Here is a 27,798-nt window from a genome sequence, read left to right on the forward strand (position 1 = left end):
TAAGATGATCGTTTAGGACAAAATGTTAACAATTGATAGACATGGATAGATATGGATTGATAGAGACCTCCCCTACAGTTGAAAGTACCCTATGTTTTAAAAAATGTTTTAAGCTGAGATCTGATTTCTGTTTCTTTGCCTCCTTTGGCAGGCAGCATGGGGAGTTAAAGGAAATGGAGGGTGGGAAGCAATTTCTTAACTGTTTCATCAGACTGAGGAAAAAAACCTTTGGTATAATTCAAAGCAGCTTTAGTCCAATAATCACCACCACCAATGACCAACAAAGTCCAGCCTAAGTGATTACCAGGAAGAGACCCCATCTTACTACATGGAAAATCATCTTAAGTTCACCCACAAAAATAAAACCCATGGAGATTGCAATGATCAAGTGAAAAAGTAGGAAAGCTGCAGATTAAATCAATGAGGACAAGCTAAACTGAGGAAATGTAATCTGAAATCAATGATGACAAAGCAGATGGTGCAAGTATTCTCTTCTGGCATGCCGCCCAAGCAATAGCAACCCAAAAAGAATTTGTATGCAACAAATGAACAGATATTAGACATGTCATTAAAAAAAATTAAAGAACAGAATAACATATTCTTTGCATCTTTATTTTTGTATCTGAATCATCAGAGAATCAAATTAGTATATAAATTTAAATTTCAACTTCCTCTTCTTTAAAATAAATTTCCAATGGAAAGAGACTCCACTTTAACCAAATCAATACATTATTTCACAAAACTAATGAAAAGCCCTGACTTACTTGTTGCTAGTCACATTTTATCTTTATTTTTTAAAAAACTAGCTTCCTGCACAAGCGTGAATCCAGACCCAGCAAAACCTCTTTCGGCATGGGCAACTCCTCGCAGAATGTCTCCAGCCTGAGAACCAAGCCGCGGCCCTCTGCCCGCCCAGGAGGGGAAAGGTCTGGTCTCTCTCTCTCTCTCTCTCTCTCTCTCTCTCTCTCTCTCTCTCTCTCTCTCTCTCTCTCTCTCTCTCTCTCTCGATGAAGGGTGCGGTGACCGCCATATTAAGACGACCACAGATGGGATTTACGACAAAAACTGCAGCAAAAGGACTCGAGGGTGCTCTTGGGAAGGTGGGACGCACCAGCCCTCCCGCTGCCGAGATGTGATCCTGGGAGCCGCACGCGTGTGCGGCCCCTCCGCAGCTGCACGAGCGTGAATCCAGACCCAGCAAAACCTCTTTCGGCATGGGCAACTCCTCGCAGAATGTCTCCAGCCTGAGAACTAAGCCTCGGCCCCGTGCCCGCCGAGGAGGGGAAAGGTATTTCTCTCTCTCCCCTCTTTCTCTCTGGGGATGAAGGGCGCGGTGACCGCCATATTATGACGACCACTGATGGGGTTTTCAAGCTTGCAATGATCCAATATCTGGAAGAAATCTCCCTGAACTTAGTTGTTAACGTACAGAAATCCAAAACCGTGCGGCCGCTCATTTTTCTTCACAATAGGTCTGACTCTAGTGGGGTACTCCTAACAATAATAGTGAGGTGTGTGTTGAAATATTGAATGTAACCAAAGTAAACAGAAAGTAAAGTGAAACTTATCAGTTACAAGGCGGGGTGTGGGGGGGGTGGGATGGGAGGTGTACTGTGTGGGGTTTTTCTCCCATTTTTTTGGTGGTGGTATATGGACACTGGTGAAGGGATGGTTGTTTCTGCATTGTATAACTGAGACTTAAGCCTGAAAGCATTGTAATCTTCCACAAGGTGATTTAATAAAATAAAATTTTTATTTAAAAAAATAAATAAATAAAAAGCTATATCCTAACAACAACAAAAAAAAACTAGCTTCCACCAAGAATGAGTGCTTTGGTTTCAAAAACACTCATGAATGATCCTTAGCAACAGACAGGATAAAATAAGAAAACCAAATTCCAAAATAAAACTACCATTCTTTATTCAAAAGGAGTAACAATTGGCTATGAAAGATTAAAGATTACAATGTGTCATACTAAAATGTTTCCTTCCAATAGCAATAGCGAATAATATATAATGCCAAGTAGTCACAAGTCCATTAAACCAGGAAAGACAGTTAAAAATATTAGTATGTTTTCTCCACTTTTACTTTTAAAACTATTAATAATTAAAAAGTTTTTAGATTACTTTAAGGAAGAAGTTATATAGTTTATTTCTCTATTCAAATAATAGGAAAACTACTTTTAAGCCTACAGAGAAATTTGAGAACTCTGTCTACTACAGAAAATCCTTATACTAATAATATCTAGCCAAATAAATGAATTGCTTCTAGCTATGACCTATTTTAAAAAGAAAATCCAAAATGTCTCCAACTGAAATTAAATTACTCTAATGGACTACTTACCTCAAAACCCACTTAGGTTTTATCTATATTAAAACCATTCTAAGAAACAGAATAAAATGTTTCATCAGTAATATTTTTAAGACAAATTAAAAACCAAAATAATTTACATTTTATGTTTTTAAATTTTCTCTGGTCTCCATGTATTCTGTTAAGTGCTTTTAACTGTTTTAAATAATACAATTTTCCTAAAGTACATAAGCAATAATTACAAGTTCTTTAGGCATTAAAAAATATAAGACCACATCTTATACGCCAAAAAATAAATAACTAATGTATATGTGTTATCTAACCCTCAAGACAGCCCTCTGAGGCAGATACTATAATCAACAACATTTTGGGGGGACCAGGGGGTTGAGGCCTCACTCCCTAGCAGTGCTCAGTATCAGTAGCCCAGAGATCACTCCCAGAGATACTTGGCCAAACAGTGTAGACCTGACAGCTCAGAGCTAGGGCCCAGCAATGCAGACTAAGGGCCCAATGTTGCTATCGGCCACCAAGGCCACAGCTGATGGTGTTCAAAAGTTACATTGAGGGGCACTCTGGTGCCCCAGGGCCATGCAGGTCCATGCTAAGAATTGAATTCAAGGTTCCACCGTGCAAAGTATGTGCTCCAGTCCTCTGAGAAATTTCTCCACCCATCATCAATATTTTAGAAATGAGGAAGCAATATCCAATAAAGTAACTATGGCAGATTAATGAGCACTGCTTAAAACCTAATCTCTCCTTTCCTTATCAAGAATTTTTACTAGGCATTTGGCCACCCAGCAAAATTATTCATCTACCAGCTCGCAATTCATTCTCAGCATCAGCTTAGACTAACTTCTCACCAAAGGAACATGAGGGTATAAAACAGGTAATATCCATGTCAGTGCTTCTCTGCTTTTTAAAAGATAGGCTGGATCAGGGCGGCTTCTAACTTGGAGGTGACAAGAGCACCCTAAGGACAACTGAGTAACAACATAATAGAAATGGGCAGCGCTCCCAGAATCTAGCCATCCTCGACTACCTGATTCTCCTTTTAAAATAAGAGAAAAATAATAGAAAAATATTGTTCTATCCTCATTGTTTTCAATGAGGATAGAAAACAATGAGGAAGTATCTATTACACCAGATTAGCTCATATCCAAACAACCAAGACTTAATCATAGAAACTGGCAATAGAAGTAGACAGCTCATATCATATAAACATAAATATAAATATGAGGTACCAGTTTATTTAGCAAGGAGGTGATAAATATCGAGAAAAAAAAAAACTTGATGACTGGTAAAAGGTTCTGAATGGATAATTCTCTGTCCTGACAGTAAAAGAGCTGACAAGTGTGTCACCCGGAACAACCCATCCACAGACTGGACAGAATGCCTACGAAAGCTAAGAAAATTAGGTTCCATGTTAGATGAAGTCCAGGAGCAAGATAATTCGTATGCTCAGGAGTTTGGCCAAACTGAATTATCAAGTTTACACATGGATTACTGACACAAAGAAATCCTGGCACTAAGTATGTTCACTAAAAAAACTCAGACACTTACTGACCTGACATAATAGAAGTATCAGTGGTAACATGCCTCAATAAGTCTGTTCCTAGGTTAACTTCATCCTTCCCTCAATGAGAATTAAACAATGAGCACTGAATAAAGTCTATTTGCATTATGAACAGTATTTTCTTATTTTTCTTCAGAACAATATTTTCTATCTTAAAACTTGGAGAAAAAAATTAATCTTAAATACCTCAGTTACTCAGGAAATCTTTTGTTTCTCCTTAATATTACACATATCTAAAATATTGTAAATAGAGCCAGAGGCTTAGCTCAATGGACTAAAGCACATGCCTATCAGGCAGAGGCCCCACGTTAGATCCCAGCACCAATAAACATCCTGGAGCATCGCTGGGCCTAGCCTTGGGGGGTTTCGAGCCTGCTGGGTGGGTTTCTAGCACCACTGGGCCCAAGCATGGTACAATCCAGACCAGCTGGCAGTGTATCACTGGGAGTGAACCCCAGACTCTCAGAACACTACTTGGAAGGCCCCCAAAAAATTAAAATAGAAGTGAAGTAAGGCAACAAAATATTCTATCTCACATTTTCTTCTGAAGTATTTAGTTTTTAATTAGGTATCTTTCATAGTTTACTTTTCCTCTCTCCTGTTAATTTCCCAATGAGTTATGTTGGAGCTTCAATCAAGATTGTTATGTATCTGTTGAGAAGCCATTATAATCCTCAAAAATGCATCGAATAAGTCCTATGGTAGGTAGTGATTCTTTTTCATTCCCATTATATGAATCTTTAGATCCTAAAAGCATCTCCAACAGTGCTGCCAACTTAAAATTTCACAGTACTTAGCTTCACCCACCTACTGCAAAATGGGGACCGGAAGTATGAACAGAAATGAGTCAAAGAAAACAAAGAGCTAAAAAAGCACATGGCAACAAACAAGAAAAAATACAAAAATAAAAACTGTCTCAAATGTCAATTTCTCCTTGATAAATACCAAAAGTCTTGTCCAGGAAATAAATGTCTTCTGTCTACTGCTTTTATATGATATTTTTTTCTTTAATCACACTGGTTTATTCAACAATTGTATGCTTTTCCCTTAGAAGGTTTGTCATATTATTGATTTTTGTAACATGTCTGAAACTTACATTACAAAAATGCTAAAAGATCATTACCATTCTCAAAGGTTCCTCAGGCTATAGGAGAAATCTGAATGGACACTCAGTTTATCTTTTATTAACTATATGAACTTAAGAAAGCTATGAAACTTCCTTGAACTCAGTTTCTTTACCTGACAAATAAGAATAACAACTCTACTATAATTTGTGCTCGTGGTGATCACAGGAAATAACACATGTGAAAGCACCTGGAAATTTCAATATAAACCTATATTATTATCAGTAAGAACACGAGAGGTCAAAAAACATTGTAAGAAAGAGAATCTGCATGATACCATTTCACTTTGTCTGCCTGGTTTCAAAAACCTCAATAGATATAACTACAGATATGGAAAGTAATTTACCTTAGATGATCCTTAATGTTCTTTCCAACACTAGAAATATTATTATCATAATCATTTTACTTCATTTCCTCTACATATTGTAACACTAATGTGGATGCTAAAAGCTTTGACTTCAATTATGTTACACATCAAATTTGAAAACTTATTTTGTTGGAAAGCACAGTACCTATAGTTTTTTGCCAGTTTTTAAAATATATGTCACATATATATTTAATTTCTGTTTTTTTTTTTGAGAAACCTCACATTCCTAACACCTAATAATCAGGTACATGCTGGTAGGAACTGTCCCTTTATAGAAAACATATTTTAAGATCAGTGTCCGAAAATCCTCACCAATTTGACTTCATAGACTTAAGTTACTTCTCTACATAGTTCTGATATCTGAGCTTGCCTCCCAGATGTACAAAGAACAAATGACCAGTCATAGACATTGGTTTTTTAATTAGAATAATTATAAAACATGAATGTGAATGAATATATGAATGAATAAACCTATTAAACTTTTCTTTCCTTAAACACATTTCCCCAATAACCTATTATTTATTGATAAAATTTAGATGATAAAATGCAGGGAGTTTGGGCTATTTATTCAAAAAGAACTACAGCAGTAATTCCTGTCCCTATACCCTCTTTTTTTTTTTTTTTTGGTTTTGGGGCCACAAACAGCCATGAGCAGGGCTTACTCCTGGCTTTGTGCTCAAGAATCACTTCTGGCAGTACTCAGAGGACCACTTGGGGTGCCAGGAATTGAACCCAGATCGACCACATGCAATGTATATGCCTTACCCTCTGTACTATCACTCTGGCCCATCCTTTTCTTTCAATTTTTAAAGTAAATCATAAAAACACATAGGACCAAGGTGATTGGTCAAAGAGCCGGAACACAAGCCATGCATGTGGAGGCCTCAAGTTTTTTTTTTTTTTTTTTTTTTTTTTTGCTTTTTGGGTCACACCCGGCGATGCACAGGGGTTTCTCCTGTTTCTACACTCAGGAATTACTCCTGGCAGTGCTCAGGGGACCATATGGGATGCTGGGATTCGAACCCGGGTCGGCCGCGTGCAAGGCAAACGCCCTACCCGCTGTGCTATCGCTCCAGCCCCGTCTCAAGTTTAATAGCAAGAGCACTGTTTGATTTGGCACAGAGCACTCCAACAGTAGCCCCTAAACACTGGGAGGACGATGCTTGTGACTCCCTAATACTACTGAGGCTGAGCAGGAAACACAGCCGAGCCCAGGCATTAAATCTTCAGGCCTACATAAGTTGGCCAAATAATCCCAGGAGTGATCACGGGGCCCTCTGATAACTGCTTGGGTGGCCCCCCCAAAATAATTATAATAATAACAAATCACAAAAATTTAAGGTTTAAACTAGGAAGCTAACATTAGAATCATTTAGGTTTTATTTGTTTGTTTGTTTTTGCTTTTTGGGTCACACCTGGCGATGCACAGGGTTTACTCCTGGCTCTGCACTCAGGAATTACTCCTGGCAGTGCCCGGGGCCCATGTGGGATACTGGGAATCTAACCAGGATTGACTGCGTGCAAGGCAAATGCCCTACCCGCTATGCTATTGCTCCAGTCCCTCATTTAGTGTTATAATTATCTTCTAACTATATTTCCTAACATGACCTAAAGCCATTTAAAAATTTTAAAACTTTACCAGCTTAAAAATGAGAGAATAGGGGCTGGAGCAATAGTACAGCAGGAAGGGCATTTGCCTTGCATGCCGCCGACCCGGGTTCAATCCCCAGCATCAGTCCCTGGCATCCCATATGGTCCCCCAAGGATGGCCAGGAGTAACCTGTGACCCAAAAAGCAAAAAGAGAGAGAGAGAGAGAGAGAGAGAGAGAGAATAAGTGGAATAATAACTATCTCCTGGAAGAGTAAGAAAACAATACTTCAGTTGTTTCTAGTAAAGAATTATTATATGTCAAAATCTAAGAATTAAGATTACTAGCCTACAGTTTTTTAATTATTAAGTTGTAGATTTCTATAGATCTTTCCATACAGAACAAAGAAAAACCAATTACATATTTTTTAATTGAAATCAAGGTCTCCAAGAGATATTGGTACATCAACATTCGAAATGGTAAAAAGATGGAAATAACTATCAATGGACAAATGTATAGATTATAGTATAGACATACACCATTACTTGACTTAAAAAAATAAATTTTGATACATACTACAATGTGAATGAATCCTGAGGACATTATATAAAGTGAAATAAGTCAGTCACAAAAAAAAAAAAACTCCAAAATGATCCCAAGATAGTTATACGAGATCGAGATACTGACTACAGAAAAATTCAGAGGCAGAAAGTATAATGGTTATTGTCAGGCGTTGGTGAAGGGATAAATGTAGAGCTGTTCAATGGGTATAGATTTTCTGTTTTCCAGGATTTAAATTATTCTAAAGATCAGTTACAAAGCAATGGAAATATATATACCACATTGCTAAGTACCACATTGCTAAATTCTATGCTTAAACTGGTTATTAAGATAGTAAAACTTGGGGCTGGAGCGATAGCACAGCGGGTAGGGCGTTTGCCTTGCACCCGGCGGACCCGGGTTCAAATCCCAGCATCCCATATGGTCCCCTGAGCACCGCCAGGGGTGATTCCTGAGTGCATGAGCCAGGAGTAACCCCTGTGCATTGCCAGGTATGACCCAAAAAGCAAAAAAAAAAAAAAAAAGTAAAATTTTATCCAATGTGTATTTCATTTCAAGTATTTTCTAAATCTAGAAGTGATTTTAAGTTTTACTGATGTCGAAGTGATAGGAGAAAAAAGATAATTTTAAGATAAAAAAGGTAATAAACCTAGGCTTCCAGATCTTAAGGAAATAAAAAAAACAAGTAAACAGAAAAGAAGAGAGGAAAGGAAGTAGGGAGGAAAAATAAGTAAATCAAGTAGAACATTATCAGAGAAACTATCAGTTGTAAACTTCAGTAGGAGAGGTAAACGCTTCCAGAATGGCTGAGAAAGAATTTCAGAAATCTGCTCTCCCAGAAAAATCAACGTGAACACAGGCAAAAATTATAAAAGCCTGGGCTGAGAGATACTATAGCAGGTAAAACAAATGCTTGCACGCAGCTGACCTAGACTTGATCCCCACCAACCTACATGGTCCTCAAAGCCCACCAAATATGATCCCTGGGCATAGAACCAGAAGTAAACCATGAGCACCACAGGTGTTGCCTTAACATGAAACAAAAATTACCTAAACCAACTTATTCAAGAGTTGGGAAATAACAAAATGTCTACAAAGGTTTAAGTCTGATTTAGCTAAGAGAAATGGCTGTTTCGGTGAATAAATTAAGTGTTGTGGCACTTTAATTTTCAGTCTACTCACTAATCTACCCTGATATCACATAACCTTCAAAGACAGCATCCCTGAAGCTACTGCAATTGGGGAAACCAAAACTGTCTCAATTAATGCAAAGAACAGAATAGGGTTGGAGTCCCCCATACATACAAGAGGCTTAGCCCAGAGAATCTTCTCTCTTTCACCCCGCAGCTAGCTTGAACATCCCCATTCCCGGGAGCTCCTGTTTGCTGAATCTAACTCAGTGATCACCCAATGGGAAAAGCTGTATCCCCACATTGTTTGTTGAAGATAATAGGCTGCAATTACTTACTACAGCAGATGTCTGAGGTCAGCATACCAGTTGCAGCTAAAAAGGAGAATGGCAAAAAAGCTAAGGGAAGATCTGAGGAATAAAAGGAATAAAAGTATTTAAAAATCTCTTATAAATTTCTGAGGTTCTAGAAGGCCACGTGCACGTGCAGCATTGTACACAAAAGAAATGCCTGGAAAGACCTTCATCTCTCTTCCGTCTGAACATGAGGCTTTGTACAAGTAGGAGTGTAGGCAAAAAAAAGTTGTTATCTGTCTGGAAGCCTGACGAAAATGAGCTCCAACATGTACACAGAGCCTCTCAGCAAAGGCTGAAATGGCTTACTGGTATTGGGCATTAAGAAAATCTCTGTTTATTGGGCATTAAGAAAATCTTAAGAAAATCTGTTACATCATGCGTGTTGAAAGTAGACTAGAGACTGAACAGGATGGCCACTCAGTGCCCCTACTGCAAACCACAACACCCAAAAGGAGAGAGAGAGAGAACAAATTGGAATGCCTGGCCACAGAGGCGGGGTGGGGCGGGGGGTTTGGGATCAGGGGGTGGGAGGGATACTGGGTTCATTGGTGGTGGAGAATGGACACTGGTGGAGGGATGGGCTCTTGAACATTGCATAAGGGAAAAACAAGCACGAAAAGGTGTGAATCTGTAACTGTACCCTCACTACAAAAAAATAAAAAAATTTTAAAAATCAGAAAAATAAATAAATAAAATAAACACTAAATTCCTCACCACTTATATCTTAATAAAAAAGCATATTTGAATAAAAAATTAAAAAAAGAAAAAGAAAATCTGTTACATCATTAGATGAACACCAAGGTACCCTCGAGGCTTCAAAACTACATGTAACAAAACTGTCCTTTAAAAAAGAGCCTGATAATTTGATTTAAAATAATAATAAATAATTTTCAAAATTACTTTTTTAAGAGTTTGATAGAATCCTGGAGATGAGAACAGTCATACTTTAGAAAATTCACTGGAAGTTTTCTATGGCAAATTTAAATAAAGGAAGAATCAGTGACCTTAGAATATCCAGACAAAGGGATAGATAATAATGAAGAAAAATTAACAGAGCCTCACAAAACTGTGCAACAACAGCAAATACATCAACACATACACTCCAGGAGTCCAAGAAGGGGTGAAAAGAAAAAAAATGTTTTAAGTAACAATATCAAGAATACACTAAAGTTGGTGAAAATATTAAGCTCAACAAACCGAAAGCAGGATAAATTGAAAAGAATTCAAACATTTGACATAGTCAAAAAGAAAAAGTTTAATGCAGCAAGAAATGTCTCCTCACCTAGAAATTCTCCTATAAGGATTAACCGTTCATTTGCAGCAAACATTATGAAGCAATACAACACATTCAAAGCACGGACAGAAAAAAAAAATGAAGATGCCAAAACCATCAAAATTATCTTTCAGCAAAGAAGACAGGATAGAGGTTTAGGCACTTGCTGTGCAAGTGACTGACCCTGGTTTGATCCATGACACCAAGCACTTTCCCCTAAACATTGCCATTAGTGATCACTGAGCAGAGTCAGGAGTAAGCCCTGACTACTGCCAGGAGTGACAACCTTCCCCACCCTCCAGAGAAAAGAAAAAGAAAGAAGAAATGAAGGTAGTTCCACCTAAGAAATATCGGAGACAATGTGTCGATACCAAATCTCTCCTCGACCCCCCCCCCAAAAAAAAATGCCAGAAAGCAGGGCCAGGGAGATAGTGCAAAGGGCTAGCTTGCATACTCTGCACTTGTGACTCGGTTTAGTTCCTAGCACATAGTCCCCAAGCACTGCCAGGAACAACCCTTGAGCAACATGCTAGGAGGAGCTTCTGCACACCATCAGGTGGGACCCAAAGGCCCCAAAATATTTTAGTTAAAATTAAAAACTTTTTAAAATAAATAAATAAAATTTAAAACATATGTACTAGGGGCTGGAGCGATAGCACAGCGGGTAGGGTGTTTGCCTTACACATGGCCAACCCGGGTTTTCGATTCCCAGCATCCCATATGGTCCCCTGAGCACCGCCAGGAGTTAGTTCCTGAGTGCATGAGCCAGGAGTAACCCCTGTGCATCACCAGGTGTGACCCAAAAAGCAAAAAAAAAAAAAAAAGTACTAAAAGTAATCCTCAAAAAAACACCAAACAATAAGAAATCCACACAAAGAAATAAAGAGAATAATTTTTTTAACTAGCCACTTAAATGTAAAAGACAGCATAAATGTATTTCATTTATAACAAACAAAACCAGGAGATTACAAGAGCACACTCTGAAATAAATATTTAAGACAAAGGAGTGACTGAGGTACAAAGGGAATGAATAAGCTATAGTATATAGACAAACAGTAGGAAAAGTAGACATGTACACTAACCTGCCTTCAATAATGTATTAAATGTAAACAAATTAATTACCCAAACATTCCAGTTAAACATTCTAATCAAGCGTTAGTGATTGGCAGAATACATTTTTCAAATGAGACAAGTATCGTCTGCTAAATTCAGAGACTTAATTCAGATGGCAGTAAAAGATAGATAAAGCTATACCATGCAAACAGTGACCAGAAAAAAATATTGGAGTGTCAACACTAATTAATATTACACACAATATATTTTAAACCAAAAATTGTTACTAGAATGATGAACGGAAATATTGTAATGACAGAGAGGCCAATTTGAAATGAAGTTGCCAGGAGACAGCATAGCGGTTAGGATCAGGCCTGGCATGTGGCAGGTCCCAGCTAGATCCCGGCACCAGAAAACCTACTGAAGCACCACCAGGCAGTGCCACACCTCCCTGGGTATGGCCCAGAGTTCCCTAAGCACCACAAGGCCACCACATTCTTGGGCTGCCCTTGTATCACCAAGAGTGGCCCCTAGATCCCTCAAGCACTGCTCAGGAGACACCAGCCCCCACAAAAAAGGGAACACATACTAATTATCAACATGTGCATCTAACAAGAAGGATGCAAAATCTATGAAGAGAATTAAGCTATTGCCCTGCTCTCACAGGGAGTGCTGCCCTGGGCTCCTGCCCTGCCTCCACACCACTTACAGGTTGGCCTCGCAAGCAGATCTGCTGCTCAGGTAAGTACTACCATGACCACTCTGAGTACCAGCATGCCCTGTTCCCCAGAGAACTTCTCTTTTTTCAAAAAGAAAAAACTTAACTTTTATTTTAGTCACCATGGTTTACAGCACTGTCAGCAACAGGATTTCATGCCTCTATCGTTCTAACACCACACTAGCGTCCACTTCCCTCGACCACTGCCTAAAGGTCCCCTGCTCAAGAACCTCTCCCCATTTCTCCACTATGATAAGCCAAAGAAATTGTCAAACATGTACCCCAAACCCATCTGATGTATGGAAGAGGAGTGGAGCAGACTTGGAGTCCATATATGATTCATTAACTAAAGCCATAGCTTCTCGTTACAGGGCCTCTTTCAAAAGATCAGGAGAAATGAAGCCCATCTCGAGGTGTCAAGTGAGCCTCTTTGACATTTCACATATGTGTATCTATGAGGTAGTAGTAAGCAACTGTTTGGTGAGGAACCCACTTGTGCACAAGCTATACACCGCACAGCAGCAGAACACGGTTCAATGCAGCTACAAGTAGGTGACCATAAGATGTTCAAGACAAAATTTCTTCTAGTCAGTTTTTCTCTTAATGAAAGTTCCTATTTGACTTTACCAGTTTTGCTAAAGCTTGCTTGCTGTATTTGAGAGTGTGAAAAATAATTCACAAAATAGGGGAAAAAATAAAGAGAGAGAGACACATAAATAAATCTTGAAAGAGATCAACAAGCTGCAGAGATGCCTCCACAACCTGTGCCAGGCTGAGTCTCACATCCAGGGCACCCCAGAGAGGACAGGGGCAGGTGAGTCCATCACCCGCCCAAACAGAGCCCCAGCAGCTGAAAACCCCCATAACCCAATAACCGCCATGCTCATGGCTGGACTCCACAGGTTTGAGACAAGCCTCATCCAGGACCAAAATCTGTTGAAAAAAATCAGGTATACAGTTGGTTTTTTTTCACCAAAATCTCCAGGCTCTCACAGAGTCAGGAATTGGCAACCCCCTGCCCCCACACACACAGAGTTCTTCCAGGAGCCTGGCAGTAACACCTATGAACTGCCTCTGGAGCCAAATAAGCTCATTAATAGGCCATAATCCAGAGACACATAAATAAATCTCAACAGAGATCAACAAGCTCCAGAGATGCTTCCAGACCTCAAAGTCACCAAAATTTAATTTCAGCTGTATCACCCCATTCAAAATGTTAGAATTCCTGGAACAAATGCGGCCGCAGGACATCTCATACTCTACACCACTGATATACCAGGAGTAGCATCCCACATTGGAGATGTAAAGTAGAAGGCAAACAATCTCAATTAAGAAAATATTAATAGAAGGAGGGTTGGAGGGATGCTGGGTTTATTTGTGGTTGAGAATGGGCACTGGTGAAGGGATGGGTTCTTGAACTTTGTATGAGGGAAACATGAGCACAAAAATGTATAAATCTGTAACTGTACCCTCACAGTGATTCACTTATTAAGAAATAAATTTTTAAAAAATAAATAAAAAATAAAGATAAAAAAAAGAAAATATTAATAGACAAGACTTAACCTGTAACAACATGTTAGTAATCTCTTATATAAGAGCTTAATAGCTCCAGGGTGAGATACAACAATCTTCACATACTTTCTTCTAAATAAATCCTTTTTTGATCATTTTTATCAAATTATGCATAACAAGCAATATAAAATAAATTAAGGGTCTGCTATTGGGGCAAGCTTGGATGGTGATTGGGAAAATTGGAAATAATGGTGGTGGGAAGGTGTAACAGTGGTGGTATTGGTGCTGGAATATTGAACGTAATAAATCACTGAACAACTTTATAAAAGTAAATATAAAATAAAATAATAGGAAAAAATATTTACAGGTCTTATATTCTTGAAGGCCCAAGGCCCAAAACACTACAAAGAGATTTCATACCAAAAAAAAAAAAAGGTAAGTACCACTACTAAAAAAAAAAAACACTAATTTAAGACTTAAAATAGGCAGATCACTACATCATATATACAGATGACCAAAAAGCACAAGAAAAAAAAGCACAAGAAAAAATGCTCAACATCATCAGTCATTAGAGAAAATCAAATCAAAACTATAATGAAATGCTACTTCGCCTCAACTAAATTCCAAAAGAAAAACAATTGTTGGCAAGGTTATAGAAAATTTGGAACCTTCATACATTGCTATGAGGATATAAAATGGTGCATCACTTTGGAAAACTTTTTGGCAGATGGTCAATATTACAGATACCATATGACCCAGAAATTCCACTCCTAGGTAAATACTTAAAAGAAATGAAAATATAATATTCATATAAAACTTTTATACAAATGCTCATGGCAGAATAACTTATAAAAGCTGAAAAAAAAGAACTCAAATGTTTATGATCTAATGACTGGGTAAACAAAACTGGTATATGCATACAATACAATTCTATTTGGCTATCTTTAAACTATTTAAAGTTAATATTGGTAGACAGAGAGAGCAAAGGGATTAGTTGCATGTCTTGCATGTGTCTGGCCCTAGTTTGATTCACAGTACCACATGATCCTCTGAGTATCACCACGTGGTGATCCTCTGAGTATCACCACGAGACCCCTGAGCACCGCTGGGTGACCTAGATCATCCTCAGCACCACAGAGTCCAAGCAGCGAAACATCCCTGGACCCTCATACTGACTCCCTAGCCCATTTGGCAGAGAATCACTGGGAGGGGCCCCAGGTCTCCTGAGCTCAAGAGCACCTCCACCCACAATAAGTGAAGACTATACATGCTACAACAAACATGAATGAAGCTTGAAAACATTAGTGAAAACCACTAGCCACAAAGATCTATAGACTATATAATTCCACGTATTGAAAAATGTCTCACATAGGCACATTTATAGAGACAAAAAGGAAAGCAGTGGTTTCCAGAGGTTGGGGACTGGGCACGTGAGGTGTGAGTACTAATGGATACTGGGTTTGGGGTGAGACGGTGAAAAGATTCTGGCGATGGTTACACATCCTTGTTATACATACTAAAACCCACTGAACTATTTGTGTTTAAATGGTGAATTTTGGAGCCAGGGAGATAGCTCAAAACACGATTGCACTAGGGCACAACTTTGATCCCCCGCACCACGTAGCTCTCGAAGTACCACTGGCCTGACAGCCCCACAGAACCCTGTCACAGCACAGAGCCATCAGGACTGCAGAGCCTCTACGGCCCCTTATTTATAAAGATAGAGAAAACTATAGTTTTGACCTTCATGTCAACAAACCTTCACTGCCCTTCACTATAAAAGATGCTGCAGAGCCTCCTATCTGAAAGAATTTTATCACTTTGCCTGATTTTCATTCTCAGAATGACGTTAAAAGAAAAATAAGGGGGCGGGTTGGAGATATGATACAGCATGTGGGCTGCTTGCCTTATACATAAGTACTTACAATGATTGGGTTCAATTCCCAGAACCATATGTGATCCTATGGTCCCCAAGTATTTCACATATATATACATACATATTATCACTGTATCACTTGTCATCCCGTTGCTCATCGATTTGCTCGGGCGGGTACCAGTAACATCTCCATTGTGAGACTTGTTGTTACTGTTTTTGGCGTATCGAATACACCACGGGTAGCTTGCCAGGCTCTGCCTTGTGGGTGAGATACTCTCAGTAGCTTGCCGGGCTCTCCAAGAGGGACGGAGATATCGAACCCAGGTCAGCCGCGTGGAAGGCAAATGCCCTACCTGCTGTGCTATCACTCCAGCCCCATACATATATATGTGAAAGTACTTCACATATTTATGTACATATATATATATATATGTGAAGTACTTTCACACATACGTATATATGTGAAATACTCTGGGGCTACTCACACACACACGTACATATACATTTTCACTAACAACTGCTGAAGAAGCTTCATATTATTTGAGGAATATTTAATACTGAAAATTTAATACTTAATACATACAGAAGGAATACAGTATTCCTTCAGAAGACTAGGCTGAAAACGAATCAGTAGAAACACTGTTTATAAACTGGAGCTGGAAGAGCAACGGGCAAAAAAGGATCTGGAGGAGTCAGTGGAGTCTGTGGGTGTTGGGGTAATGTGGGCATGAGGTGTGATGTGGTACCGTGGTAAAAACATTGAAATAGCACAGTCTGGAATAGACAGAGGCGGGGCAAACCTGCACATCCCCACCACCCCATTCTGAACGGAGGAAACAATGAAAGGATCACTCAGAACATGGTGATGAACTGTTAAGAACATCAGAGCAATGTCTGCACAAGACTGAACCAGCTTGTCTCCCAGGTCCTGTCCTATTTTCCTCAATGACAGAACAAAATTTTAGTTTTCCTCTATCCTCTAACATGTAATTCTAACCGGGATCACTTGCCTTGTGATGACTCTGCTGCTGCTGTGGAAAATGAAGAAACTATAGATGTGTGAAAGTTCTTATTGAGGGTAACGATGGTAGCTCAAAGATAAGTGCATGTTTTATATACAGAAAAGTCCAGAGGACTCAAACCCAGCACTATATAGTATCCAGAGCATAAAGTACCACCAAGAGTGACCCCCCAAGCACTGAGCTGAAAGTAGCCCCTGAGCACTGTCTGAAAGCAAAAGTTCCTATGTATATTTTTAAAAATTAGAAATAGCCTAAATTAAGTTACATTCCACTATTGATCAGTATCCCCCTTCCTTAAGCCTATCTCATGGTCTATTATTTCCTAGTTTGTTATTAATTATCTATGACTCCTCCCTGGCCAAATTATTCTCATCCCTCTCATAATAGCAAAAAAGTGATGAATTACACTTTTCTTCTGTGGCCATTCAGGTTATAGGAAGTCTCAGTCACACTGTACGATCAAAGTGCCCTACTGTAAAGCACTTACACCCTCAGCCAACTATTGCTTCTCATATTTCTTATTTTTTTTTTTTTTTTGCTTTTGGGATCAGGCCTGCTGATGCACAGGGGTTACTCCTGGCTTTGCACTCAGGAATTACCCCTGGCAGTGCTCAGGAGACCATATGGCATATGGGATAATGCGATTTGAACCCGGGTCGGCCAAGTGCAAGGCAAACACCCTACCCGCTGTGGTATTGCTCCAGCCCCGCTTCTCATATTTCACTTATGAAAAGTGTACTTATCAAAATATGTTCAGGTACTATAGCTTTAAAGTTAATAAAACATCAGCCCATTACTAGCCACAAAAATTTAACAAATGCAAACATTTCTGTCCTATTTGTGTTGCACTTATGTAAGTATTTGACCATATCTTTATTGCTCATTTTCTACTAATTTCTGTTTTACCTGACAAGGCCAGGGCTGAATATTAATGTCTTTCCTACCTGTCACGTAGTACTGTGCCTTAGCACAAGCTCAAAATATGCAATGAATAATGCATGAATGAATAACTTCTGTCCCAGAATTAAATAATCCCATCACAATCAAAGATTTAATAGACAAAAGACAGTAAGTCCATCTTTAATAAAGTCAAAAGTAGAAATACATCTTTACTGAAAGATTAGGGTTCAAATTTAAATGTGTGCAATAACTGGATATTACATATTCCAGGGGATTAGCTGAGCAAAGAACACAAATTCCTGTTCCTAGTGGACTTAACTCTGTTGCCCTGGATAACCTACAGACAAAGAGATAAAAGAGATGAACTCTCAAACTCTCTTATAGCTAAACTCAGGAGAGAAAAGAAAGAGTGAAGGAGGAAGGAAGGAAGAAAAATATAGAATAAAAAATTCAGAACTCTAGTGAACAAACACTTGTTCTTGGTTCCACTGGGGACATCAACCATGGCCTGGAAACCTCATCTATTCATATACAATGAAGCCAGGTTAAAGGCAAGAGCTTGGAAAAAATCATGCCCACTTGTCAGTCTCAGCCTCTTTTTCCTGTACCCCTTGTTCCCCAGCTTCTTTATACAAAATCCTAAACTAGTTTTTCTCCCCGTGACTCTCTACACATTCTCAAATACCAAGTACAGACTTAATATTATGCCCTTTCCCCATAAAAATGACTTAGGTCCATTTTCTATTTTTTAAACTCTTATTCTTCCAACAGCTCAGTGAGAAACGTTAGTCAATTGTCTAGTACTAACAATATTGCTTCAAGAACCCTTTATAATCAATGTAGATGTCCATATACCTCTAATAAAATCATAACCCTAAATTGTGGCAAATAGTTTAGTCAACAATTTTCCTCTCCTTCCCTAAATCTGGAAGGGTTCGACTGCAAGGAAAAGTAAATTATTAACCTTTTTTGATTGTTAGTTTGTTTTTTGGGCCACACCTAACAATACTCGGGGTTACTCCTGGCTCTGCGTTCAGGAATTACTCCTGGCAGTGTTCAGGGGACTATGTGGGATGCTGGGGATCAAACCTGGGTTGGACTCCTGCAAGGCAAGTACCCTACCCACTATCTATCTCTCCAGCCCTTAGCGTATGTTAAGGTATGTCAATGGATATAGGAAAAAATGGTTCTTCTGTTTGGAGGTGGGGAAGACTTCCTTGGTGGTATTTGCATGCCACTGGTGCAGGCAGTGCTGGGAATCAAACCCTCAGCCTTGCCCACTCCAATCCTTTGGGTTACCTCTCCAGTCCCGAAACCATATCTAATAAATATCAGGAAGAAGTGTTTTTCTTGTTCCACAGATAACTTACTCCACAAACAAAATATATGAGCAGCGTTTCCCGAAACATTGAGCACAGGTGTGCATGGAGAAGTCCTATGCTCACTGTCTGTGGCTTTCACACAGAGCACAAGTTGGGTGTAGCCAGTTTTCACTCTTTCCTTCAGTATCTCCTTCAGGAGCCAAAGGCTCTGTACCTCTGTGGATGGAGTAGCCTGTGATTTGGATTCCAGATCAACTTCGAAGTCAGCCCCTTCTTATCTGTCCCTGGGACAGGTCCTGTCACTCCTGCCACTTGAGCAACTTTCAGTCTCATAAGGAACAGTTAACCCAAACAAACATCTCCTCCCTTAGAGCCAGAATTCTCCATGATAAATGAACAAAGCATCACAAGCACTCCTCCCTGAACACATTACAAAAGCTGATTCATTTACTGCATGACAGCAATGGTTTCATCCAACCATACAGTGAAAGATCGGCCGGCATGTACTTGATAGTAATTGCTCTTCCACACTCCATGCCACCAATATGAGGCAAAGAGACAACTGTGTCATTTGACAAAGGAATTCTGTCAATAACTCCTGATTTCTGCCAAAGAATTATGTTTGCCTTCAACTCGCCAGCTGATTTTCCAAGTGTCTCTTCAATAATATGACTCATATTTTTGTTGCAAGAATCTTTTAATGATGCTACTTGGAGTTTTCATCTCTTACCTGCCTTCAACAATATAATACCTTGATTTTCAAATGGAAAGCATTACTATTGGATAGACTGGTCCTAGAACACTTCAGTAGTATAACAGAGAAGCTACTGTCCTTTGTTTTAAAAATGACAGCAAAACATCCATGGCTTCATGCCACTATTGGACAGTGTCAAAACAGGCAAAAACAGGGTTTAGGGGCAAATGGATGGCAAGTTCAATAATGAACAGTCCTGAGACAATCACTGTCATATTTCTATTCGCACTGCTCTGTTTCAGCTACTGTATTGAATTCATCACCTTCAAGGATTCCCTTGTCTTACACATACAAGTCACATATTTTATCCTCAGCAAGATTTAATTCTCTAGATATGACATTCTGAACTGTAACATTTCCATTTCCATTTTCATCACTATTTCCACCTTCCAGTGAACCATTTTTTGAGTCACTGTTTTTGTGGTTTTTTTTTTTTTTTTTGCTTTTTGGTCACACCCAGCGATGCACAGGGGTTACTCCTGGCTCATGTACTCAGGAATTACTCCTGGCAGTGCTCAGGGGACCATATGGGATGCTGGGAATCGAACCCGTGTCAGCTGCGTGCAAGGCAAACACCCTACCCACTGTGCTATCACTCCAGCCCCACTGTTTTTGTGAACTGAGGATCAATATAAGACCAGCAACAAACCAGGCTATTTTAACAAATAAGCAAATGCCATAATAAAGTATGTTAATCAAAATGAGGTACACCATTTATAAAATGTAAGCTGTACTGCCAATGCAGTCTTCATAGCAGAAATATAATTTTTAATATTACTAGGAGTTTTAGCAACAAAATGGAATTTTTGCTGAAATATTAATTAAGTCTCATAGTTCAAGGTTCTACATGTTCTTGCTACTCCTACACCATCTTTATGAACTCATTTCTAATTCTTCACTGTTACCACACCCCATCATATTGGTTTTCTGGCTCACTTTTGAGCATATCCAAATACCTTCTCACCTTTCCACTGAATACAGATGCATCTTTACCTTGGCCTTGGCAACTCCCTCTGGTACACTCTCTCTCCAGTATCTGCAGGAACAATCTCTCTCACCTTTTAAGTTTCTTCTTCAGGTTTATTTATCAATCACATTCTTTCCACCTTATCTTCTCTTTCCTCAAAGTATTTATCTCCCTATATTTATAACTTGTAGGGTTGAAGTGACTATTTTGCATGTGGGAAAATGTGATTTGGTCCCTGTGCACCTCAGAGTGGTAAAAAATTTCTAGTTAAGTTAAAAAATTTTCAGTTTGATCATTGTGATATTGTAACCCAAACATGAAAGCTTGTAACTATCTCACGATGATCCAATAATATTTAAAAAAAAATTTTTTTAATTGTCAGTATATCTTAGGAGCCAATGAGATAGGGGTTAAGGCAATTTCCTTGTATGTAGCTGAGCCTGATTCAATACCTAGCACTATATATAGTTCCCTGAGTACTGCCAGGAGTGATTACTGAATATAGAGCTAGGAATAAGCCCTAAGCACTGCCAGGTGTGACCCAAAATCAATCCAAAGTCACCTAAAAAAATTCATATTTCCACCTAATGGATATATGAGTAATCTCCATTAAAAAGACAATGACCTGGGACATATTCTAAACCATACAACAAAGTTTTACTGGGATGATTACAGCTTATACTTGTTAATCTGACACCCTTTCCAGCTACACACCATTCACTGTCAAAAGTATCCCTGGAAACTGTTAGAATGCAAGTCTACACAGGGGATAGCCTGAGTTACATCCCCAGCACCACATAGCCCCTGAGCACCACTGGGTATGGTTCCAGCAATAGCAATAACAACAATTCATAAAATAATTTTAAGTGTCCTTATCTAAAAAATAATAATATGGTCATAATACTTACAAAAATTATCTGGACATTACTTCTCATTTAGACATGCTAATGCTTTTTGTGAAGTGGTTATGATAAAAAGTTGTCATTGTAGTTCACTTAAAACCATTGGCCAACACTGTAAGGAAACTATCTCAAACATGATTTTTTTGTGTGGGGAGCTACACTCAGTGCTGTGCAGGGCTTACTCCTGGTTCTTTACCCAGGGAAAGCTCTTGGCCAGCTCAGGGACCATATAGGGTCCCAGGAATAGAACCCCAGGTCAGTCACATGCAAGACAAGCACCCACCTACTGTACTATTGCTCCAGCTCCTTCAACATGATTCTTTAGCAAAAGAACCTAGCAATTGTTACTGAAGTAGGTACCACAGGGTTCAGATACTTAGTTCTAAAATTCAGTGTCTCACCAGCTCACAGGCACAATCTCAGACCCCTAAGTAACTTTTCCTGTGGTGAGTAGGACCACAAGGATGATCTTTTCTGGAAGGCCTCTGTACAAAAAGTTAAGACCAAGTCCAAGACCACTATCAGAAAAGAGAACAGAAAACAAAGACTCTTCTACCATCCTCCAAGCCCAGAGAGTTTGGAAACTAGAAGGTGGAGTTGAGCCTCCACAACAATGCATGTGTTCTGAACTTTCTAAACACTTGGCCTTGAAACTTGCATTCATATCTGCCAGAGAAACATACCCATCAGGTCTGAAAACAGGACTGGCTAGCTGCTCTCCCAGTTCACAGGAGCTGTCTCACAGGGGTTCTTGCCAGTCTGAGGTAAATGGGCAAGTGTTAACTCTTCTGGTTCTTTTTTTGGGGTCACACCCAATGATGCTCAGGGGTTACTCCTGGTTCTGCACTCAGGAATTACTCCTGGTGGTGCTGGGGGTACCATATGGGAGGCCGGGGATTGAACCCAGGTTGGCCATGTGCAAATACCCTACCCACTGTACTATCGCACCGGCCCCAACTCCTCTTGTTCTTAGAAGCAATAATAAAGGCACACAACCATAGTGGACACCAAATAAGGATAAAATATTTTATTTCTTGTATATTAAAAATAAGGTGACAACCAATCAACTACCTCATTCTACTTTCCTTCCAATTTATTTTTTTCCTTACACCCTTTCTTTTTTTATTTGAATGGGGGATGGAACACATTGGCAGTTCTCAAGGATCACTCCTCATGATGATGGGATTCCCACATGACAGGCAAATACCCCAGTGCCATCTCTCTGGTCCCCTACATTTTCCTTTATCTTTGCATTTAAGAAATAAAAGAATTAAGTAAAGCAGTATTCAAAATCTGAGATATGGGGAGGTTAATGAAAATTGACAAGGTACTCTACCATGTAGTTGACCTTGAACATATAATCTGTCATCCAAAGCAGGAGACTTTTAAATATAAAAATACTTGAGGGCTGGAGCGATAGTACAGTGGGGAGGGCATTTGCCTTGCATGCGGCTGACCTGGGTTCGATTCCCAGCATCCCAAGTGGTCCCCTGAGCACCGCCAGGGGTAATTCCTGAGTGCAGAGCCAGGAGTAACCCCTGTGCATCGCCGGGTGTGACCCACAAAAGCAAAAAAAAAAAAAAAAAAACCAAGTAAATAAAAATGCTTGAAAATTAATCTCAGTCTTTAAGAATTAAATAAGACTATCGCAAATTAAGGTATCTAGTCACATTCCTAACCCCTTATTCATATTCCACACGAAAGGAATACTATGTGTATAGTAAGAATACTTTACTATGTGAAAAGAAGCAATCTCTTCTGTGAGGTCAACCAAAGTTCAAATACAGTCCTCTCAGGGCAGGCCTGACTTCCATCAATGGAGCTGGGGGGCTTAGAGGTGGTGTGGAAGTAGAGGTAGAGATAGTACAGCAGGAAAGTTGCTTGCCTTGCATGCTACCAAACAGGGTTCTATCCTCAGCACCATGTAAGTTCCTTGAGCATCACAAGTGATCCCTGAGCACAGAGCCAGGAGTAAGCAATAAGCATCACTGGGTGTGTTCCCAAAACACGAAGGAAGGAGGGAGAGAGGGAGGGAGGGAAGGAGAGAAAAAGGCCCATGGCCAGTCCCCAGGCCTGATTACTCTGATTTAAAAAAAAAAAAAAAAAGAAAAGAAAAAAATAGTTGACAAGGGAACCATAAATCTGGTGACCGGGTATATAGATACTAGTCACAGGCCTAAGAATTTTGAGAATTAGATCATTTCCTTGATGTAGAAACAGGACAGAGACACCAAATGACCTCTCCTGCAAAACACATTCACCTAACAGAAAAAAAAAAAAGAAAGAAAGAAAGAAAAAAGAAGGTATCTGTCTACAAGTGTCGTCTGCCTTTTGTTGTGATCAACAGTGCAAAAGTCTTTGCAAAGCGGGGCTTGGGATATAGCTCAGCGTAAAAGGACTCACTTTGAATGTGTGTATGGCCTGGAGTTCAATCTCTAACACTGCCAAAAAAGAATCACTTTGCCCAAAGAGATAAGGTTTACTTTTACTTGTAATTCCTGTTGAGCAGTGCCAAACACTATTTATGTCCTTTAAATGTAGTCCTGAGGCTGTGAGTATTAATTTACTGGAGTATTTTCTCTCACGGTGGGATACTCTCAGCAGCTTGCCGACCTCTCCAAGAGGGATGGAGAACGTATATCAGAGAATACAGGCAAGTATATCCCGCCCGCATGGGAAGAGCCTGGCAAACTCCCTATGGCGTATTCAATACGCCAAATACAGTAACAATAACAGGTCTCATTCCCCAGTCCCTGAAAAGCCTCCAACCATTGGAAAAGACTAGTACGGAGAAGCTGCTAAAATCTCAGGCATGAGGGGCTGGAGGGATAGCACAGTGGGTAGGGTGTTTGCCTTGCACGCAGCCGACACAGGTTCGAATCCCAGCATCCCATATGGTCCCCTGAGCACCGCCAGTAGTAATTCTTGAGTGAAGAGCCAGAAGTAACCCCTGTGCATCGCCGGGTGTGACCCAAAAAGAAAAAAAAAAAAATCTCAGGAATGGAACACATGGAGACGTTACTGGTGCCCGCTCAAGCAAATCGATGAACAACAGGATGACAGTGATGACAGTGACAGTAATGACAGTGATTTTCTCTCACATTCATTAAGAGAGAAAACCAAATTTGTCATTTAGTTTTAATCTACAGAACAGAAATAATCTACAACAGCAGTAGAATAAAAGCTGCAGCTGGTTTATCTCATATGTTCAAAATAACTTTTGATTTCTTTTCATCGACTCCATAGTCATTCATAAAGATTCACTGCCACAGGCTGCTCAGAGCTGTAATGGAGAATATGGTAAAGCAAACGACTTAGGCTGCGGAGTCATTAAAGAAGTACACACAGCTTAAAGTCTGGGGGAGGGAGGGCGCAGGGGGGATGCTAGGAGTTAGGAAACCACCTGTCCAAAGGAGGCTGGAAGAAACTCCTATGAGTTCATGCAGCTCAGACTAAAGTCCTTTCAGTGAGGAGAAACTGTAAGCCCAAGGGGCTATTTGCATACAGGAGCTAAGAGCTATGACCATGATCCCTCCATAAGCAATAATGACGATCTTAAATTCAAAAACATTTTCGTTAATCTAACAACTTCAATTGCTTCCCTTAACCATATCTAAGACTAAGATGTGTCCAAAAATAATCAAAACGAATAGCTCAATGAAGACTTTTTAACTGTTCAAAGAAAGAAGAAATTAGCTAGTTAGACTGCCAGAGAGTAAGGCTATACCATCTCCTTTGGGAAATCATAATTGTCTCCCCCACCCCAGCCTCCCCCAGCTTCCAACAGTGAAGTGGATAATTTCTGAAGAAGACAATGACCCTTTATGCAGGGCTTCGCCTGTCTGCTCAGGATGCCATCTGTCTCCCACGCTATATAAACAATCCCTGCAGGAATCTTCTGATGACCAAACAGATTAGCAAGCTCCAGATTTTCACACCATTAATAATATCCCCATCCACACCAGGCCTTTCGCTTGAACAATTCCCAAGATAGGCTTAATAACTGATCCTTCTTTGTTTGTAGGTAATGTAAATGTCGTTTTAAAGATAACCTCTCAGAACAACATTCAGCCATCTGTTGGAGACAAAAAGGTTATTAAAAAAAAAAGGCTCTCTAGGCAACAGACGAAATGAGTTCCTAAGGGAACAGAAGAAATAGTAAAATGAAAATGGTACGTGGAAAATAAAAGAAAACATCAAAATTTACTAGGTCTCATAGAGGACTCCGCTAACTACCTTAAAAGCCTGTCCCCCCACCCCCACCCCACAAAGGACAAACTACAAAACTGTTCAAGCAAAGCCAAGTTTCACGCTCCCCAAAGGCATATACGTGCAATGAGAATGCAGAGTTTGCTGACACTAGGACCCTGGGAGCAGAATCCTACCGGGAAGGCTCCAGGCCCCCAGGAAGTTTGCCTACTGTCCACTTCTATCTATGATGCTTTCCAGCTCCAAGTTTAAAAAATCGATTGATCCCTTGGAACTCTAACTGGGAGCTCTCTGTATTGTCTCCAAATACTTCCAACTCTAAAGGAAATAAATGGGCCCGTAGAGATGGTCCTAAAATTAATGATAATAATCAAAGGGAAGAAGGAAAAAAAAAAAAAAAAAACACCTGGGCGCTGCTGCTAACAAGCGGGAATGAGGAGGCACCGAGGAGCCAGACCTCTGCAGTCGCGCGTCCTCAGAAACTACGTCTCAATCTGCAGCCCCGGTTTCTTCCAGGCCCCAAGCCCCAGAAAAGGATGTTGCCAACACATTCCGATCTCGAAAGGAAACCGAGCATCCTCTCCCTCCTGGGATGCACAAACGCCCGCCCCAAGTCTCAGCTCCCAGGGGGCTAACCAACCCTTTGCCCCCGACCCCCCACCCCGCACCCGTCCCGGTGCCTCTCACCACCACGGCGTCTCGGGCGGCGGAAGTCGAAATGTCAAATGAATGACCGCGCCGAGGCGCCCCGGGCAGAAAACAAAGCCGCCCGGGGCTGTCCCGTACCTGCGGCGCGAGCCCCCGCCGCGCACTCACCTGGACCCGGGGGTGGGGCCGGGGGACGGGCCGGCTGCGGACTGCAGCGGGGGACGGGCCGGCGGGGCTCCCCGCAGTCGTCCGGAGCCGCGGTCCCGGCGCCCCTCCGGCCGGTCGGCGCGCGCCGCGGCGAAAGCAGGCGGCCGGGGGCGCCGCCGCGCGTCGCATGCAGCTCCCGGCTGCGGCGGCCGCTGCCACGGAGCCGAGGGGGAGCGGGGTGGGTGGGGGGAACCCTGGCGCTGTCTTCTCAGATCCCAGACGACCACCGCCACCACCACCCCACCCCCCCGACACCCGCCCCAGCGCCCCGAGCAGCGACGAGCCAGACGCGGCGCCGGGGAGCCCAGCGCGCCCCTCAGCGGCTCAGCCCGCCGCCGTCCGCCGCGGGCTGGGGCTCGGCTCGCCTTTGTGCTGGCATCTTGCTGGGCTCCCAACCCCGCGCCCCGAGCTCGCGACGCGGCTCCGTGCCGCCGACCCACCCCCGGCTTACGCCGCGCCCCCCGCGCGCCCCGCCGATTGTGTCGAGTCAGCGGCGGTGGCGGCGGCGGCGGCGGCGGGGACGCGCCGAGCCATGGCTTCCCGCCCGCGCGCTCGAGCCGGGCGCTGGGGGTCCGCCGGGCGCCGCCGGGAGGGGGCACGGCCGAGCCGGGGCGGCCCCCGAGCGGCCCCGCAGCGCCCCGCGAGCCGCCGCCCGCTCTCCAGGCGTCGCCCGCGAGCCGCCCGACCCGCTCGTCGCCTCTCCCTGCGCGCCCGCTCGCCCGGCCCCGCTCCCGCCCGGCGCCGCGCTCTCGCCTCGCCGGGCGCAGGGTCGGGCCCGCTCACCTCCCGCGCGGCGCCTCGCCGGCATCTGCCTGCCCGCGCCGCTCCGGGGGCGCTGGGCGGGGGCGTCCTGCACGTCGGGGACCCGGGGCTGGGAGGCGAGGACGCGGGGGGATGGCCAGATCTCGGGCCGCAGGAAGGTGCGGGACAGCGCGGCGGGTGCGGCTGGGGGCGGAGGACGTATCCCGCGGCTGCGGCGGAGCCCGAGGCACTCTGCCTGCCCGCGGGGCTCCGGGGCTGGAGGGAGGCTCCGCCGCAACGCCGGGAGGAGACCCTCTAAGGTCATGCGAGCAGGACTCGACCTGAATCCCCGCCGGAACGCCCGCGGGAGCAGCGTCGTGCCTCGGTTTCCCCTACCTGCAAGGGCACAGCGTTCGTAACTCCTGTCACAACCGCGGGCTGTGGTCACGAGGGGGAAAGGATTTCTTGAAAGCGACCCCAGCTCCTCTGGCTAAAGAGGGTACTGAATCGGAACTGCTGAATTCGTACTTTGAGCTGTTTACTTCTGCGACCTCTCGTCCCACTTAAGAGAAGCGACTACAAACGCTGAGATGTTAAGGACATTGACCACCCCAACATCACCACCACCACCACTACCCCCGGTTGCATGGGTTCTACCAAAATATAAGAAAACTTGACTTGATT

At 41.9% G+C, this 27,798-nt stretch overlaps 2 protein-coding genes across 6 annotated transcripts in view; one reads left to right on the top strand and one right to left on the bottom strand.

The window, feature by feature from the left end:
• HECW2 (HECT, C2 and WW domain containing E3 ubiquitin protein ligase 2) overlaps positions 1-27,289 on the bottom strand; it is a 396,920-nt gene extending 369,631 nt beyond the window's left edge. For 3 of the 5 annotated variants that reach the window (XM_055120478.1, XM_055120481.1, XM_055120480.1), the window contains exon 1: positions 26,335-26,461. The gene's annotated coding sequence lies outside the window, so the exon portion shown is untranslated. Of the gene's footprint in view, positions 1-26,334; positions 26,462-27,156 lie in introns of those variants that run through there. The other 2 variants (XM_055120479.1, XM_055120482.1) reach the window with 2 other exon arrangements.
• The window catches only part of CCDC150 (coiled-coil domain containing 150), a 142,932-nt gene continuing 141,377 nt past the window's right edge, over positions 26,244-27,798 (top strand). The window contains exon 1 of the mRNA XM_055121257.1: positions 26,244-27,529. Coding sequence (XP_054977232.1) covers positions 26,244-27,529 — 1,286 coding nt within the window. The remainder of the gene's footprint in view (positions 27,530-27,798) is intronic.

The sequence above is a fragment of the Sorex araneus genome, chromosome X, assembly GCF_027595985.1.
Source record: "Sorex araneus isolate mSorAra2 chromosome X, mSorAra2.pri, whole genome shotgun sequence".
Lineage (NCBI taxonomy): Eukaryota > Metazoa > Chordata > Mammalia > Eulipotyphla > Soricidae > Sorex > Sorex araneus.